We start from the raw sequence: 18627 nt of genomic DNA, 5'->3' as shown, positions 1-18627 counted from the left end.
GCAATGGACTACAACACATAAGTTAATATTTAACCTGAGAGTAGCCACAGTTTCCTCATTTAACTAGTAAGCAAGAAAAGTAGTCACTGAGACCAGAAATACAATGGAAAAATGAATATCCCTTCATTTCCCAAGAGTTAAAAATGCTATCCATACTGACTAGTATCTGATTAAGGCTAACATGCAGGAAAAGTACTATGTACTTTGAAAAGAGTACTATGAAAAGTATCACAAGAAAAACAAACATGCCTCCTGGTGACATATGTTGTGTCTAAGTGAGGAACGCAGGTCCCTGAATATGAAATCATCATATATTTCATTTCTAAGGGAAAAAATCTATTTTTGTATAAAAATATACAAAAAATATAAAAATCTACTTTGTATAAAAATTACATAGCCTCGCTTTACAGATTAAAAGTAGGTAACATAAAAGAACAGCCACGTAAAACAGAAAAAATACATTTGCTTTCCAACACTGGTCAAGGTGAGACCAAAGATATTAATGTAATGTAATGCTTCTAAGAATGTAGTTGCTCAGCATGGTTAAGAAACATTAGGTTTAAATGTCAAGGGCATCAGAGACCAACTGTATATACAGCGGGTAGACATCACAATGCAGAGGCTTTGCTGCTCCACAGGGACCATGAACCAGCCACATATTAATATACAAACCTGAACTTTCTGTTTCCAAACATCTGTCTTGTCTTGAAAGTAAATTTTGTCACTTAACAGTCACTAAAGGGATCAAATCTGAAGTTGAACAGAAAAAAAAAAATCTTTGTGTTTCCCCTGGATAATATTATAAAGACATCATCACTTGGCAGGCAAGTCTAGGAGAAGATTAATTAAAACAAAAACAGTCCTTTGGCAAATCTACCTCCAACTGGCAGCATTTGCGCGCACTGAAAAACTCTCTTGGGCACAGTCTGTCTGACAGGTTTAATCGGCCACAGACTATTATAAATATAAACACTCAACTTTTAAGTAATAAAATAAAAAACACTGCTATTTAACACCCCCTATTGAGTGTGCCGCAAAGCCACTCACAACTTCATGGTGGTGATTCTTGTGTAATATGAGAGAAAACATGTAAACAGGGGTGTCTTTTTAGAAAGAGGAGCATGGAGATTTAGAGGTGAGCTTTGCATCTGTTTAAAGTTACTCTCTGCTTTATTTAAACATTGTGGCTTTGCAGAGAACAGCTTGTGCAGCCCCCCACCGCCACGCCACCTTCCCTGTCAGTCATTGACCTGGCAGATTATGCAGTGTTGTCACTGACAACCTGTCAGCAAAGACAAAAGCCGTCGCTCAGTCAGGACAACAGGAGCACTGAGGATCGTCAACAAGCTCCAATTTTAGACATGGCACAGAGATTTCGGGCACCGCCAGGCGACACAAAAGACTCACTGATCTCATGCAGAGATGGCACGGCACCCAGTCTGCATGTGCGACTATGCTGAGTTTGGGCTTGTTTGAGTTTAAAAATGTGCCCGTGCATGTGATCAACACCTTGATAACGCCTTGAGTCCTGGCAAAGACATTTGGTTTCTATGAATTGTGTCACAGCACATGGACAAAAGTAACACTCACTCCAAGATCAACATACGGCGATACCTGAAAGTCAGTATCTTCCCAGTATCGCTCCATTTAGTTTGTTTTTGATCCACGTAGAGTTAAAGAATGGACTGTATCTCACACTGTAATCCTGCACTGCTATCAGCATCAGTGGGAAACAAACTGGCGTCGCTATCACAGTAATGGAAGCACAGTATCTAGCAGACCCTAAGCTTCCCATTAAAAAGCTGCCAGGGAGGCAGCCTTATCTAGGGAAGAGCAATCTAGTTTTCAAAAAGCTGCTTTCTGCCAAACGTTTATCTCATAGAACAAATGGAACAAAACACTGCATTAACCATCCCACAGCCTTGTTTGTTTGCTTGACAGACTAGTGTAACCATGATGCAATCACAGGCTGGGCGTCTTGTCATATAACACATCTGATGTTGCATCAAAGCTTTCTGAAAAGTTACTCTCAGAACTCTGTTTTGAATAATACAGTTTTCCAAATAAAGCTAAAAAATACTCACAAGGACTGGTGTCCTGAGGTGAGGCCATGGTCTGATCTCTGGATGGGTCAGGCTGAGGGAAGCAACTGGATGTCACTCTTTTGGATGTTAAGGTGTGGACCGTTGTCACTTCCTGGTAGGGGAGAGAGAGAGTTATCAGAGGAAACACCTGCGCTTTTTCAACAGGTACATGGACAAGTCATACTATGGGTCATCAAAACCAGCTGGCTGCACCTGTACACTCCACCAACAGACACACCCACACAGAAACACACATGCTGCACATTATACCACACATACCTCGAGTATGATAAATGATACAGTCAAGTGTCTACTCTTAAGCCCTGGATTCCAGTGAAACTTTGTTACTGTCGCCTGGTATGCACACACAACACATGTACATGCCCACACACACACCTGTGAGTGTAAAGGGAGGTGAGACGACCTTGAACAGGAGGCACTGACTGGAAAGTTAGTGTAAACAGCACTTGGTTGAATTTTAATAGACCCACTCAAGCTGTAACTAAAGGTGTTTTCATAGGCTTCTATTGATAAAAGGTACAACATTGGTAAATGGCATGTCCTTGGTGCATACAGACTTGTTTTCCCCCTGGAAGCATTTTGTCAAAACTTACAAGTCAGCCAGTGCAACTTGCCTATTCAGTTGCAAATCATCCCCATGGGGAACAAACACACCTGTGAATTTATGTTTATGTAGAAATGTGTGTCTTTGCAAATGTGAGGGTGTGTTTTTTTCATTTGCAAATCCAATATATTCCCCATAGCATTTTTTTATTTTTTCAACACAAAGTGACAACAAACACGCAACAGCTCTGCACACAGCAAACCATGTGGCACGCACACACACACACACACACACACACACACACACACACACACACACACACACACACACACACACACACACACACACGTACACAGAAGCCTGGCTGTCTAGCTGGGCTCCTTCTCTCTGCTGAAGGTGTCAACCATAATTTCATAAATGCACCAAAGGACAAAACATTGTCCTCAAAAATCCCATTTAGCAAATCCTTGAAAAACATGCATGGTCATTTGCATACTTTCCTACAACATTACACACACACACACAAACACCACAGCAAAACACGGATGTAAACATTAATATCTTTTTCTGTCACTGTCATTCTCCCTCTCTCTTGCTAAAGTAGCACTCACATCAAATAAAGCTCAAATCAGTGAGCTGCAAGGAGCAAAAGCACGCAGTACAAACCAGCTGCTAGCCACAGCTCCCCCGTGTTCTGTTTGACTGCTGATATTAAACAGCATTTTGTCTACAACAGGATGCTACTTTGCTCAGGGGATGAATAAGTGCATGAGGGCTAAAGCTGTTTTACAGGCCAGTGTGTGAAAAGTGTGTGTATTTGTGGTGCTCTGAGATCAGCTGGTGGCAGAAGTGAAAGTCAGTGAATGAAAGCCATTAAAGGAACTGCAAGATTTATCTTTGGCTTTCTGATGAGCTTGTTTACACTTGTCTTAAAGATAATGTGCATGGTAAATTATGAATTCATGTGGTCTGTTGATGTGAACACATTTTGAAAGATCTTTGCTCTATATTAATAGATACGTTTCAGCTGTATAATGGAAGATGAAACAACATGGAATCTCAATGAAAAATTAAATACTAAAAATGTGCATGATTAAAACCTACGTTCTTCATCTACAGACCTGAACTCTGGGGTGTGGCTGAAAAAACCTGACTCTCAAAATCTCTAAAAATGTGCTCCAGGGCTGACCTGAGACTATCACCTCTCACAAACAAGATTGTAACTGACCGTATAAATGCAATATTAAACCAAATAACCAAAATAGATATTTTTTGCATCCAACTCTGTTCAAATATAAATTTACAGTTTTGTGCACAGCCATGTCAGTGCTACATTTGGCACAAAAGCAAGATGGAAATTCGAATATAGGCCTGTAATATTTCACAGTTGAGTAAAGAATTTTCTTAAAATTATATTAAGCTGGACTTTGGCCTGCTGTTATTCATATTACTGGCATTACAATAATTGCCCTTTTGCAGAACAATACATACAAAGAAAACCAGCCAGTTGACTGATAATGTTTGGGAAACCATGATAATAAAAACTAACACCCATTTTATTTGATCTGGTATTTTGCAGCTTTCTTTTAAGATTTTTTTTAGAAACCAGTATATCTCTGCCAACAGTGCAGTCCATCCTAAATGCACCAGACTGGTGACTGATTGGTCATTATGTGTCCAAAATGTTGACTTAACCATGTATTTTGTGATACATTTCCACCAATCAGAAGCAAGGACTGCAGTTATCCATTTTATGAAACACATGGAGTGAGCAGCAGCAGTGGCACAGCACAATATCTTGTGCAGCCATCACAGAGTGCTATCTGACTGCCATATGTTCTTTTGGGCTCAGGCTGCCACAGAGGAAGGAGGAAGGAGGAAGAGGGAATGGGGGGGTCGAGGCAGGGGGCGTCCCTGCATATCTCCAGCAGACTGACAGAGCTAATAGGGACAGTGCTCTGTGAAATCTTTCAAAACGTTGCCGGCCTGTCGCGAGAGATAATCCCTGTGGGAAAAAAAAAAAAATCACTGACTCTTCTTAAAAGAAGCTCAGCTAATGAAATCAATTCTGGCCATCTGGGACCATTTCATGTGTGACAGGCGCCTACAAAGTGGCCAGTTGGACCAGTGGTGGTGAAACCATGGTAACAGGAAACATTAATACACGCAACAGCACCCTGGGAAGGAGACACCGCGACACCTTCCACCTTTGTATTGGTGCCTATTAGAGGAAGACATCAGAACATAGACTCTTCCAGGAAATTATGAGTTTGCTGTCATATGTACATGGTCTTTACCATTTTACGCTGATCTTGTGTCAGCTGTTGACATTTTCATCCTGTAACAAGCTAGTAGGACTTTAATGACACGGCGCAGTGCAGTGGTGGGTCTCTGAGGAGAGCCGTCCACCTCTGTCTCCTCAAATGTTCCCTATCTGTCCTCCCCCTCTTCCCCCCTGTGTCACCCTCAGCTTAAAAAATGTCAGTCTCGATAAGTCAATTAGTCTAGAAGTGAGTCGGAAGGTTTTATTTTTCTCAAGCCAAGTGAGAGAATGTGCCAGCTGGGTGAGATAATGTCAGCTGTAAGGATGTAATAGTTCTCTTGGATGGAGTGTTAACATGAAACAAGTGGATTTATCTCAGTCCACTGCAGACTTTTTCACAATGGCAAAGAAAATATGACTGTGTCCTGGACTGGACGTGGCGGCTGGGGAATGGATAACAGTCAGTAAATTCTGGCAAAATGACTGTGATGAGTCTGAATACAAGTTACCACAGAGCTGCTATCTGTCTCTCCTGCGTCTGACTCAGATAGCTTGGGACTACTCCAAATGCTTTTGCTGGAATTGGTGAGGCTACAGTAGGAGTTTAAATCAATGAGGTCCACTGGTTCGATATCACATGTGACACTTTGGAAGAGAGAGGTCACCCACCTCAGTGGCATGTACTCCTTAAACACTTTTAAGAGGTTATTTTTGGATTGCTCTCTGTTCTTCTCCTACTCCATCCCATTTGCTCTTTCATTTCCTTGCTCTGCTTTCCATACTTGTCTTTCTTCTTTATTCTGATACTCTATCTTCGTTTCTCTGTGTCGAGACAGCTCTCTAGACTGCTCGAGAGCTTCTGCAGCATGCTTGTTATCTTGACTGTCTTGCAGGTGAATGGCGGGCAGGATTTGAGCTAGGACCACCTGGGACCAGCAATCCCAAGATCTATGAAATCTTCCATTTCAGCAACTCCCCAGATGCTTCTATTTTCTCTGCATGCTTGTGTTCAGCCTCTTCACATTAATGTTCTCACAAAAGCAATAAAAGATTTAGCAAGACACCAGCATCCTGTCATTTTTGCAACAGGCAATTGACTACAAGATAGTTAATTTAATGCTGTTAATTTAATGCCTGTTCATGACACCATCTCTGGTTTAGATAGTTTAGTTCTGTTTATGGTGAGTGACTGAAGGGAGCTGTCAAGTCATCCACACATGAATCACTGTTTGGATACTCCAGTTTAAATAGCAGAGTTCCTTTGTCAGCAATTGGTGCAAACAGGAGTGAATGTTGCATGTAAATGCTGCATTTACACAGACAACTGAGCTACATGCACACTCCCTGACAGCTCTTGGAATAAGCACTTCTAGCTGTGAAAGCTGCCTTATGTTTATGGGTTTGCTGGCATAACATACAAGTGGCTACTCTCAAACATGACTCACGAGGCTCAACAACAGTAAATAAATCACTCAGCCTGACCAAGCAACCAATTGCAATGGATTTATTTCTCTAAAACATCTGTGACCTTCTCTGACAATTCAAAGCAGGGAGCTAAAGGTCTTAGCAGTCAACTTAAACTGTTACTGCACTGAATGAGCTTTACAGAAATTGTCTAAACCTGTCTGGAGTGAAAATTTCAAGAATTTGAGGATGGAGAAGAATCAACAGCCAAAAAGTCTGGATATCTGGTCCATTCAGTGTGTATACTCTGAGGTTTCTGGAGCTTCTAAAGAACAGCATCATAAGGAACCTCAACATTCAGCTGTGGTGACTGCAGCTGGCTGTACATGGCAATGTTTCAACCTCTGAAGCTAAATCATTTAGGATGTGTGCATAAATAGATGAGTGAATGCATGAATGCCTGAGTTAATTACATGACTGTCATCTTGAAAGAAACAGCTATTGTGAGAGGAGATTTATTTGCACAAAAAGATCTAATAGGTTTCACTGACAGAGTGCAAGTCATTTACTGGCATCTAAATGTAGTTCACATTTACTCAGTTGATTTTGATGTGTCTGCCAATGTAATTAGAGTTTTTCCAACATCTACTTGTGGTTTCATATTGATGTTTTAATCGAAACGTTGCTGTCAAGCCAACCTCCCCCATTGCAAAAAATGGATATAAAAATAAAAATTTGACCTAAGCCTCTCAATTCATGCTGTTCACGAATTACACAGTTAAGGTTATAGAGTAGTCACTATTTAGCTCTGTTTATGTTCAAAAACATCTTGGTTAGTTTTAGGGAAAGATTGTAGTTTAACTGTTAAATTGTCATCATGGCTGCAATAAAAAAGGTCATGAACAGTGATCTACCATGTCAAAAGCCTGTGTTGTGTCATCCGACCCATGCCCCCTGACCTCTCTCTAACATACTCAGATCAATTCTCAACACTAAACAATTTAACATCCTCTCTCATTAGAGTCAAAATGGACACATGCCACCATCTCTGCTTCATATTCTCCAGCTGGCAGGCAAAACCAAGAACATTATTCTCAAGCTCTAGAATGTGATGCATGATTTAATTGCTAAATTAACTTGCAAGTCTTTTCTGCTGTAGCTGCCATTTACAATATTCTACCAAACAACTTACACGCCCATGCAGAAAGTGTATGTTCGCCAGCTGCAGTCTTTACAGACCTAGTTTAATTATCACTAACCACAAACAACAGCTGATGGGAGTTTTGCAGGCATTTGGTTGTTGAAATAGTGACATAATGGAGGAAAACTGTTAGAGCCATCCAGTAGAGACATTTACTTTGAGCCATAATACTCTTATGTCAGGAGGCACTAGATTAAAACTTAGGGGAACACCAAGATTTATCCTCAGAACAGCATGTATGTCTGTACCAATTTCCATAGCAATCCATCCAGTAGTTCTTGAGATATTTCAGTTTGGACCAAAGTGGTGGACTGGCTGACCGACAAACTGCCATCCCCGCCCCTAGGGCCACTTTGTTACAGCGGCCAAAAATACATTATAGTATCCGCAGCAATGTGCACCTATATATTCTGAAATATCTGTGTTATTTGGTTTATTTTGGACAAATAAAAAGATTTTTAAAGATCAGTAGGCAAAGACAGACCTGCACTTGCAAGTATGCACAACATTATGCACAGACAAACCATAATAAAGAAGCAAATTGGTATTGTGAACTACTGAACTGGCTAAAAAAAAGCTAATAAAATCTAAAAAATAAATAGCCAGTATTTTAATTTGCAGGTCAAATAACACAAGCAAAACCTTGTAGACCTTTATTCCCTATATTGGTGCTTTTTGAGGTTAAACATATACAAAAATCAGCAGAGAGCCTTTGAAAAAGTGAAAAAAACAACAGAGCATTGCAGATTAGCCTTAAATTGGGGTCTCAATGCTAACTGGCTGCCTTCTTCAATCACCTCCTCCTTGTTGGTGTTATGCAACTGTGCACATTGTTCATTTGAAGGTCATCCCTGCTTTCATGCCATCCTCGTTTCTACCCCTTCTGTCTCTCTCTGTTTACTATGTGGCGGCTGCTTTCTTTTCACCAGTGCTTTTGTTTGCGCCGGGTGCCATAAGCGTTCCCTTTTGCGATCCAGCAGAAGTACAAAAACAATTTTTTTTGGTTTCTATCCTCTATCGACTGTCCTTATTATGACTAAACAGAGGCATGGCGAGATCCGCCCACATCAATATTTCAAGCACTCATGGGCAAACATAGGCACAAAAGAGAGACAGTCCAGAAACAGACAGGGGGAAGAGAGAGAGAGAGAGAGAGAGAGAGAGAGAGAGAGAAGCCACAGGCCAAAAAAGACAAAATAGAGTCAGAGTGAAAAAGTAAATGAGTGGGGAGAGAATGGCATTATATAGGACAGGAAAAAGGCAAGCAAAAAAAAAAACTGATGAACAACAGACGGCGACTGTGGTAGGGGGGAGTCTGCTTTGTTACAGTGATTTGGTTTGGCCAGTCGGGACAGAATGGATTAACTGAAGGCCAAACACCCAGACACAGAAAAAAGGAGGTGGACAACAGCAGAACAGAAGGACTTTGAAAGACAGGCAGAGGAAATGAACAAATTAAAAAAAACACACATAGTGAGCTCAAACAAAGACAACAAAGATATATGATTCACATTTAAGGTGACATAACAAATCAGCTACAGAACTGCAACAGACCTCAGACCTTTCATACCCAAGCTCTTTACTGTATAAAGCTGTCCTGATAAATCAGCAAAGGGCACGTACTCTGCTGCTCTGGTGCCTGCATGTGCTTCATTTTTCTTCTTGGAGGGTTTTTAGATAGATAGATAGATAGATAGATAGATAGATAGATAGATAGATAGATAGATAGATAGATAGATAGATAGATAGATAGATAGATAGATAGATAGATAGATAGATAGATAGATAGATAGATAGATAGATAGATAGAATAATAAAATAGAATAATACAAGCAGAAAATACAATATTTGAATATGTACAATACACACACAGATAGAAGTAAGGTGGAGGATGGTGGAGTCATCTGCTGCAAAGGGGGGAGTTATTAAACAGAAGGATGGAGAACAGTATGAATGAAGTCCTGTACCGTTCACTGTGACAGCGGAGCTGGATGAGTCTGTTGGAGGAGAATGAGGTCCTCTGACCCTCTATGATCTGTTGAAGTGGGTGTGAAGAATTGTCCATGATGGAGAGCAGCTTGTCCAGTGACCTCCTGTCCCTCACTGACTCGAACGTCTCCATGTCCCTGCCAATAATGTGTCCTGCTTTCCAGATCAGTTTGTTGATCCGGCTGATGTCCCTCTGGGTGGTGCTGCTCCCCCAACAGCCCACAGTAAAGTAGAGGGCACTCACAACCACAGACTGGTAGAAGAGCTCCAGCATCCTGCCACATACATTAAAGGACCTAAGCTTCCTCAGGAAGTAGAGTCTACTCATGTATAGGCAGGCTGTTGCCCCTCCAATCCAGCCTGCTGTTCAAGTGAACCCCCAGGTATTTGTAGTGATCCACAACTTCCACCTCCTGGCCCTGGATGATGATGGGCTCCACTGGTATCCTCTTCCTCCTGAAGTCCACCACCAGCTCCTTGGTCTTGTCCACATTAAGGAGCAAGTGGTTGGCCTGGGACCACTCCAAGAGGTTTCCAATCAGTGTTCTGTACTCCGCCTCCTGCCCATCCCTGATACACCCAACCACTGCAGAGTCATCGGAGAACTTCTACAAGTGCAAGGGAGACAGGACATGGGGTGGGCCTCTTGGGCACTGGTACTATGCAGGATGTTTTCCATAGCGCCAGTATCCTTTCCAGCTTCAGACTCAGGTTGAAAATGAGGTGCAGAATCCCAGACAGCAGTGCAGCACAGGTCTTCAGGACCCGGGAATTGACACAGTCCGAGCCTGCTGCATTGCTGTCTTCTCACCTGGCCAGGTGTGACAGTCACAGTGCAGGTTTCATCAGTGCAGGTTTGTTTTTTTCCACACATAAAAACTTGGGTGATGTGTTTTCTTCCCATCTTATGTTGGTGAAATGGCCTGTTTTTTTGTTTTTTTTTTTGGATACATGATGCAACATTTAGTCAGAGTTCTCCCCATTATTTGTGTTTCTGTACTGTCAAAAATCCTCCTCCCCTCCGTTTTCACCACCGCACTGTTTATGCTTCTTATGTTTCATTCTTTTAATACATCTCGCAAAAATCTAGCTCAAATATATTTTAGGAACATTTTGATACTGGTATTATACCAGAAAGTGTTGCAACAAAATTAATCCACAAATCTTTGCCACGCTTTTGGTTCTAGCAGCTTGGTAAGTAGTGACAGTCTGCAGGGATGGTGAACTGCTCTAACTGCTGTGCTAACCAATATATCGATAGATGTAGACTGTGACAACACATTGTAGTGATCCTATTTTCTCTCAAGTATTGAGTTTTCATAAATTTAAAAACCAAATACTTTTTCTTGCGACAAGCCTTTGTCAAAACTGGTGCCTAAAAGCAAATCTCACAAATACAACATAACTGTGTATCTTTTTAAAACTTTGGGCAGCTTTGGTACAAGGATGTTTATTTCCTATTTTCAATAAGGAGGGTTTCAGTGAGAAATGGTACTGTACAGCACATGCATGACTGTGATGAAAAATTACTATTCAGTTGATGAGCGAACCAGTGATTGTGACGCATGAATGACACAGGTGATAAGAACCAACTTGCAGCAAGTGGTATACCTGAATTAATGCTATGTTTCCGTCATCCTTAAAGCTCAGCAAAATTTATTAGAACAGAATTCCCATGAATAATGGATACACTTGCAGGGGTGGAGTAAATCTATGCTAATTTCCACATCGTTGACCAGCAGCAAACTGTCTTGGCACTACTGATCTTCCAAAATGAAGGGCACTGTGGTAGCTTATTAGCTGTGTTGCACCATCTGCATCACTAAACCCCTAGAACCAAACATTTAGCAAAGATGGGCTTATTCATTTCACTGTGTGTGGGGTGGCAAGACCTAAACAGCAAATGGAGAATAATGCATCTGTTATACAAAATCTGCTATACTCACTCGGCTAGCATACATGATATTTTCTTTAACTGTAGTTTTAGCCAGCATTTCAGCACATCACTACGCATTTCCAAAGGGTTAAAGGGCCCCTGTTCAAAAACCCTGTGGGGTGGAAGCTGTTGAAGGAGAGAGAGTGATTTAGGTAACCCAACTGGGTCCATTTGCAAATGACAAAGTTGACCCAGATCTAGTGAGCAGCAGATAAATTAAAGCCTGACAGACATCCAGTCATTCCGAGTTTCAAAGCTTGGCTCCTGAATTCCCCTTCGGGGGTGAATAAAGTTCATCTTATCTTATATTAGAAAATCAAAAGGGACATTAGTAGATCATTATGCAGGCTGGAGGTGAGCCCCTAAAGAAGATAGCTGTATGTACATCTACAGTAGGTAACAAATATATAATATTAGACATCTGTGTGCCTCACATACAACAGAGATGTGCTACTGCTAAGGGTCATTTATATTAACATACCACAAGTCAACTTGTATAAAAACCTCTTTCTGGTGACATATACAACAGGCATATACAACATATTCCTTTCTCAACATATTATGAAATGAAATATGTTGACTGCATCGTTTGAACACTGTGACATGATCCCACTCATGTTGTAAACAGGTTCATATGAGATCATGTACCTGGCTTTTGTGTCTTGTGGCCCGTGGCAGAGCTCCTCATTGTGTATTCTGAGCTTTCTGCTCTGATTATCAGTGCTCTTAACTAGGACTGAAACCTGACAGACATCTGCTCATCTCCACGGGAGAGCAGGTTGAGAAAAGGGGAAACTGAGAAAAGCGTGAAAAAACTGTCAGTGTCAGTGATTGTGCAGCCCTGAAGTAAGGCCTGACGCGGTTTATCATTATCAAAACATGAATATAATTTGTTAATCAGAGTCTGTCCTGCTCCACCTACTAAAATGTGAATTTGCTCTTCATTTCGAGTTCTGTCTCTTCTGCACTCCCTGTTGATTCCCTGTCAATCTGTCAGTTCCTATCCATCTTCTTTACCCTCTACCTTCCTGCCCGCTCCCTCAATCCCCTCTTTCACAATACAGCCCTGTGCTCACTGAATGTAAATCATATTTCAGTCTCTTTCATCAGGCTCCGTGCCCTCTCAGTGCTCAGCGAGCAATGCCAACATCACCAGGCACTACTATTTATGCATGACGACTCTGGAGTGGCTTGAGATCCAGCTCCGTTTTCAGCCGCTCCAAATATACACTGAACCATGGAACCGACATCGGCTGACATACTGCATGCCTGGCTGATATTCTAGGGATTTAAGGCTATAATTATATGACTGTGTAATACAACCTCATGCATGTGGACGGACCTCATGTCACATAAGTATACTGGCTTTTAAATTCATCTCAGCTCTGCGGCAGTGTCAACCAGTCAGTCTGTGAGTCTACCAGTTCAGTCAAGAAAAACAACTCTTGGATGCCCTGCATTAAGATTCTGTGCCCAGAGGAAGAATCCAACTTTCGTTGGTGATCCATTGTGGTAGATTTTTACACTTACAAATAATTAATTCCAATTAACTGTTAGTGTGACGTATTCACTCAAAGTGAATAAGATAATTAGAATAAGTAAAAACTACATGGTTCCAGGAAATTTTCTAGATATTTTTTAGGAATTTATTAACCCATAAGGTAAATCACTACCAAATTTGGTTTTGTTTTTAGAAATATGGTTCTGCCTCATCTGTACTCTGGATTTAGTGCTAATTAGTAAGTGTTAGCATGGCAACACACTAAACTAAGATGATGACCATAATAAACGTGCTAAACCACAGCCTGTTACCCACGTCAGTTAAACTGTAAACTCAATGTTCCTGGTGTCTCTGTGCTTTGTGTGCTGCAGCTGTCATCATAAGGTTTAAACATTAAGCTTCTGTTCATGATTTGCATTAGAAACTGTTTCTAGAGAGTGCTTCCTCTTTTTCACTAAGGCAACGATGAATGGTGGAGATTGAGCACAGCATGCTGCTGCCCTCACAGTGATGCAGATCCATATCTAGAGTAAATGACTGAAAAAGTAAGCCTTAAGGTCTTTGGCTAATTTTTGAACACATATGCTCTTGCCGGTCTGTTGGTGTCAGTGGTAGAGAAGAGCCTATCTGAGTCACACAACAGTATGGAAAAAGACCTGCAGATATGCATTCATTACTCAGCTATGGGAATTGATTATCACACAGGGAGTGAATATGCATATGCAGCAACCTCTGGAAAATACTGGGTGTCTTAACATGTACCAACAGCAATAACGAGCCGACTATGTGTTTCAATTCGACATATCCATAAATGAAAACAAACAGTAGGTAGGCAAATGGGTTATCAGAATCCAGCAAGGAGTTTCAGAGTGTAACTATTTTAAGCGATCAACAAGTCATCATCATAAAGAAGACCAGCGATGCGTCACGCACGTGGCTCTGCTGCCAGCTCCATTAAAAGATTTGAATCTCTGAAACTGAGCCGAAAGAGATGCCTGCTGGAAAGTTAATGGAATTTTTACAAGCTCAATGGACTTGATGAGGACGCCTGTGTCCTCTCCAGGTCTGGATCAATTTGTGGCAGAAATTTTGTAGCTTTTAGTTTATTTAAGATTTAATTAAGTGCATTTAGGAACAGTAGTGAATATTGATTTTCTTCCCTTGATTTTGAAAAATAGCCCACATGTCAATAATCATTCTCATCTTCCAGCGTGTCATTTTACACTTTAAAAGTGAGATTCTTCCACAGGGCACAGTGACAAAATTCACACTCTGCTTAAAAGCTGAAGAAAGGTGACTCAAAAATCTAAAATCTATAAAAAATAAACTACATGAAAAGCCTAATGCATTGCTTCATTTTATTTCTTTTAAATTGAATACTGCCTTTTTAAAACAGGCATTGTTGAGGGTTTATGGATTAGATTTATGGAGAGAATATGGTTACAGAAAAATGAGTATCTTTTAAATCTATTCAGTCAGATGTACGAAAGAAACAGGGGAGAGACTTAGTTACAGTGATGATACAAGTTATGAAAATAAACCAAGGGAACATTCCAAACCTCTAGTGCCACTGTCTGAATTTATGAAGACACCTCATTCACTCAAAGGCCTGAGACCACATGACTCCACCTAAAAAAAAGTCCCCCTGACTCTCTTAAACCATGTCCTGTCAACCATGTGTGACTAGCTTTATCCCAGACTATGAAATCCTTTTACATTCTTTGTTGTGTTGTGTTAAATTTACCAACCACATCACAATTAGACATTTTGCGAATTATGCAAATCCTCATCATCTGACAGCCTCACACACAAGAAAACAGCCTTTTTAAGACACCTCTAGGCATTAAAAATCAGTTCCAATTAACAGCAAGTGATTAGTAATTGTCTCACTCAGATAAACTCCTGATTAAGAGCATATAATTTATTCTCCTCCTTATATACTTCGGTTTTCACAGGCACTGTTTTTAATCATCAGCTTCCTCCATCAGCCTCACAGATGTTACACTGCCATCCACTGGCTATCAGCAGCCATCACAACATGAAGAAATGCCAAGTCAGGTCATGAGTATTAGACACATTTAAATTATGTAACTCATTTCCGCTCAAACATTTTAATGAGCTTGTACAAAATAAAAAAGGTTTTCTAAAGTGCAAATGCTGAGTGCCCTATTTCTGTGTACATTTGCAATCATGTTAATCACTGAACATTGTGTGCTTCTTAACACACAGCAGAACAGCGTAGCACATGTGTGTGTTCTTCCCTGCGCACACAGTCATGACCAGAAGGTCAGACAGATGTTGTAAACACAAACCATTGTCCCCTCGAGGACTGGCCAGCTACGCAAGCGGAAAACCCCGCTCTTTGCTCTCAAGATAAACCACTGCTGCTGTTGGAGATGCTGAAAAGCCTGTCCTCCCTCCACGCTGAGGATTTTAGACACAGCTGAGCAGTCACCTGGGAATCCATTAGTCACTGTTATGACTGGATGTCCAATGACACTGCCCCATTTAAATAAATGAAATGGGGCACAAAAAGAAAAATACGTGCATCATTAAAAATTAAGCTTCGCCTTACAGATGAGCTGGAGACAAGGTCATGTTTTATAACCAGCCAGCTGTAGCGTACTTGCCTCTCTCTGGCAATCTGGGAACATTGCCCATACGCTCCATTAACACTGGCTACAAGCTTTTGTTTTCAAGGAAAGATAGGAAGAGCAGTCATGATACAATGCCAAGACACAGCATGTGCTAGAATGCTAACATGTGACATACAAACATTTAACCAGCTGGAGAGCGTTCTATTTAAAAAGTACTTAAATACATGCTCTTTTTTCTATTACATGTGCTTCTGAAATTACAAACAGCATATTTTGTTGTATTATATTACAATACAACAAAATTGTTCTATTTGGTTGCTCTACTCTCAGTCTGTAAAATGGTTCGATACAATGCTCAAAGTAGTAAACAGGGAGCAAATTCTGCTGAGAAAAATATCTGGCTCTTTACCCACTAAATGGTCCACTATGTTCACTAGCTAGTCACTGACTTTTCACAGCCTGATCCATTGTTAATATAAAAACAAACAGAGACTGATAACATTCACGTACACAAACATGTCAGTGACCCCCGTTTATGGAGAGGCTGAGAAAATTCTCTACATGGTAAGCTGGAGACAGCTAATGGTCAGCGAGACACAGTGGAATGTAAAACAGCGAGAATAAAACCAGTGGAGTAATTATCTTTCTGAGAATGTTAGGACTCATAGCACAGCAGCCCAAACATGTCTGTTGAAACAACAAGGATGTATTATCTGGACTGGAAAGCAAAAGGAACACATCAGAAGATGCTATCTTTAGCTCTTTCATGATGTGGATTATTAAGCGCAGCAATCTGTAAAATATTTCAGTAGCCAGATGTGTTTCGACTCTAACAGATCCATGTCTCTGCCTGCTGACGGCAGTGCTTCCAGCAGCAGCAGATGACATACAGTACCAATTACAGGGTTATTTTTAAAATCCCGCTTAACCATAAAGCCCCCCAAAATAGGTCTCAAATAACAGGGTGTCGAATATCAGCAAACCAGTGGGCACTGGCACACTGTAAGAACTACGTTCCCCATCATGCATTGGTTTTTGTGGATTTTTTGGGCTATAGCAAAGAGTTTCCACACAGTGTCTTTAAGTGTATTGTCCTTGGAAAAATTTTGACATCTACAGCAACATTAGGAGCAAAAAGTAGGTCATCTGGGCCATTTCGTCTCAACAGACATTTGGGAAATGAGAGGTTTTCTCATAATAAGACACTTCACTTCCAGCAGACTTGGAGTTTCCTCTGAGAGACTCTAGCTGAGATGGTAAAACAAAGCAGGGAAGAGAAGGCCACCTTGCTCTCTGCCAAGAAGACATGGACTACAGAGAATCAATAAAATTAAAGAAACCACCATACTGCCACTGAGTGAATTCCACTGAAGCAAACACTGAAAAATGCAACATCCTGTCAAGTCTTACCCATTTTATCTAAAAATAATTGGATTGGTGAGGTCAACTGATATCTTTCTCTACAATCATTATGTAAAGAAGAAAACTACAGCCTGCCACATGAAAATCCAGTGTTGTTTCACCACTCAGAAACTAGATCTGTTTTATCTGAGGCATGACTTCACAGTCATGTCACCACTACTGACTACACATTTCAAGGATCTTTGAAGGCTGCAAAACTTTTCAATTTGTTGGAGGCCAGGTTGCAGCGTACCGATTCATCTATGTGACACAATGAGGACAAAGTGCAGGGCATGGCAGGTACATAACACTCAGTTTACCTGGAGAAAAGTCCACTGCACAGAAAAATACACAACATATAAACCTAAAAATGTACAGCGGCTGGACTTACTGCGTTAGACACAGCAGGCTTCTCAAACATCCTCTTCAGGCTATCAAGTGGGATGTCAAACCTCTCGATCCTCTTAACAGCCTGCAGATCCTCTCTGAGCACCGGATCGTCTGATACCTGTGGCCCAGAGGGACTACGGGAAACGAAGCCCAAGGTTGCCACCTCCTCTTCATTTCCTGATTGAATTTCCATTGTTGTAGAGAAACTGTATCTTCCCCCTTTTCCCTTCAGGCCGGTGCTCCGAGGGGAAGTCAATTGTGTGAGGTGAATTAGGAGGGGTGAGGAAGTGTGAGGGGAAAACTGAGAGTAAGGAATAGAGATGGCGATGTTGTTGGGGTTGCTTTCTGTCTGTGAGGCTCTCTGGGCTGTGCAGGCACACCAAGGGGCTGGAAGAAAGAGGAGGAGAAAAGAAAAAGTTCAGGGTGGAAGTTTTTTCCCTCTCTTCTCTGCCCTGCAATTACTCATACAAACACAGAAGCCTATGTAAACTCACATGTGGGCTCAGAAAAGCAAATTCAGATGCTAGCTGCAACAACAGGCCAAAGTGGTGACGACAGAGGAAGGGAGAAAATAGGGTGGATGCCAGAGAAAAAAAAGCAGGAAAGAGGAGTGAAGTCTAAACAGATTCTGTAAAGTTAACCCTAATGTTCTGTTTCCTGAAGACTGCTGCCTCTGTAACACCAATATATAATAGGACCCCAAATCCTGAAGATGTAAGCCCAAACACCAGGGTTACAAATTGATGTGTTATATTTTTTAATTAACTGGTCATGAGTGAATAGATGTAGGCTTTCAGGAAGCAGATTAACAAAACATATGGCCTCACCCTTCCTCTCTTTGGTTTGGGAAACATATATGTATGTATTGTTAACTTTTCACCAGCCACACCAGAGCTTCTCAGGGAGTGTTTTCCTGTACTCAGTCCTGGCAAGAAAAAAGAAATTAACACATTAGCTTGGCTTCCTTTGTGACTCAGCTGCTCCTCTCCCATCTTGGCATATTTCCAGTCCTGGGGAAGTGGGGCTTTGTTGGCTGGACTCTAAAATTTCACTATTATACTCACCTGCACTGAGAAAGAAGAGCAGGCATCAAATAAAGAAAACGGTTGAAGGCTGACAGAGAAAGCCAAGAGAGACTGACAGTGTAGTTACAGGATTGGGAAGAAACAAAAAGTTATAGCGTTATAGGCATCAATAGCAACATCAATACAGATGGGGAGAGAGAGAAAGGAGTTGAGAGGCAATCCAGATAATCCAATCTTAATGAATGGATGGTCATGATATATGCAGCTGATA

General features: G+C 41.1%; 1 protein-coding gene across 2 annotated transcripts in view; it reads right to left on the bottom strand.

Annotated features, from left to right (window-relative positions):
* xirp2a (xin actin binding repeat containing 2a) overlaps positions 1-17834 on the bottom strand; it is a 41448-nt gene extending 23614 nt beyond the window's left edge. Inside the window, exons 1-2 of one of the 2 annotated variants that reach the window (XM_026302090.2) lie at positions 17333-17834; positions 2085-2196 (exon numbers count right to left, since the gene is read on the bottom strand). In XM_026302090.2, the coding sequence (XP_026157875.1) occupies positions 2085-2196; positions 17333-17524 (304 nt within the window). In that variant the 5' untranslated portion in view covers positions 17525-17834. Of the gene's footprint in view, positions 1-2084; positions 2197-2363; positions 2497-17332 lie in introns of those variants that run through there. The other variant, XM_026302089.1, reaches the window with a different exon arrangement.
* Positions 17835-18627: the final 793 nt, after the last annotated feature.

This window comes from Mastacembelus armatus, chromosome 2, assembly GCF_900324485.2.
Source record: "Mastacembelus armatus chromosome 2, fMasArm1.2, whole genome shotgun sequence".
Classification (NCBI taxonomy): Eukaryota; Metazoa; Chordata; class Actinopteri; order Synbranchiformes; family Mastacembelidae; genus Mastacembelus; species Mastacembelus armatus.
Note: the sequence above shows the minus strand (reverse complement) of the source record. Positions and strands in the feature narration are given on the sequence as shown.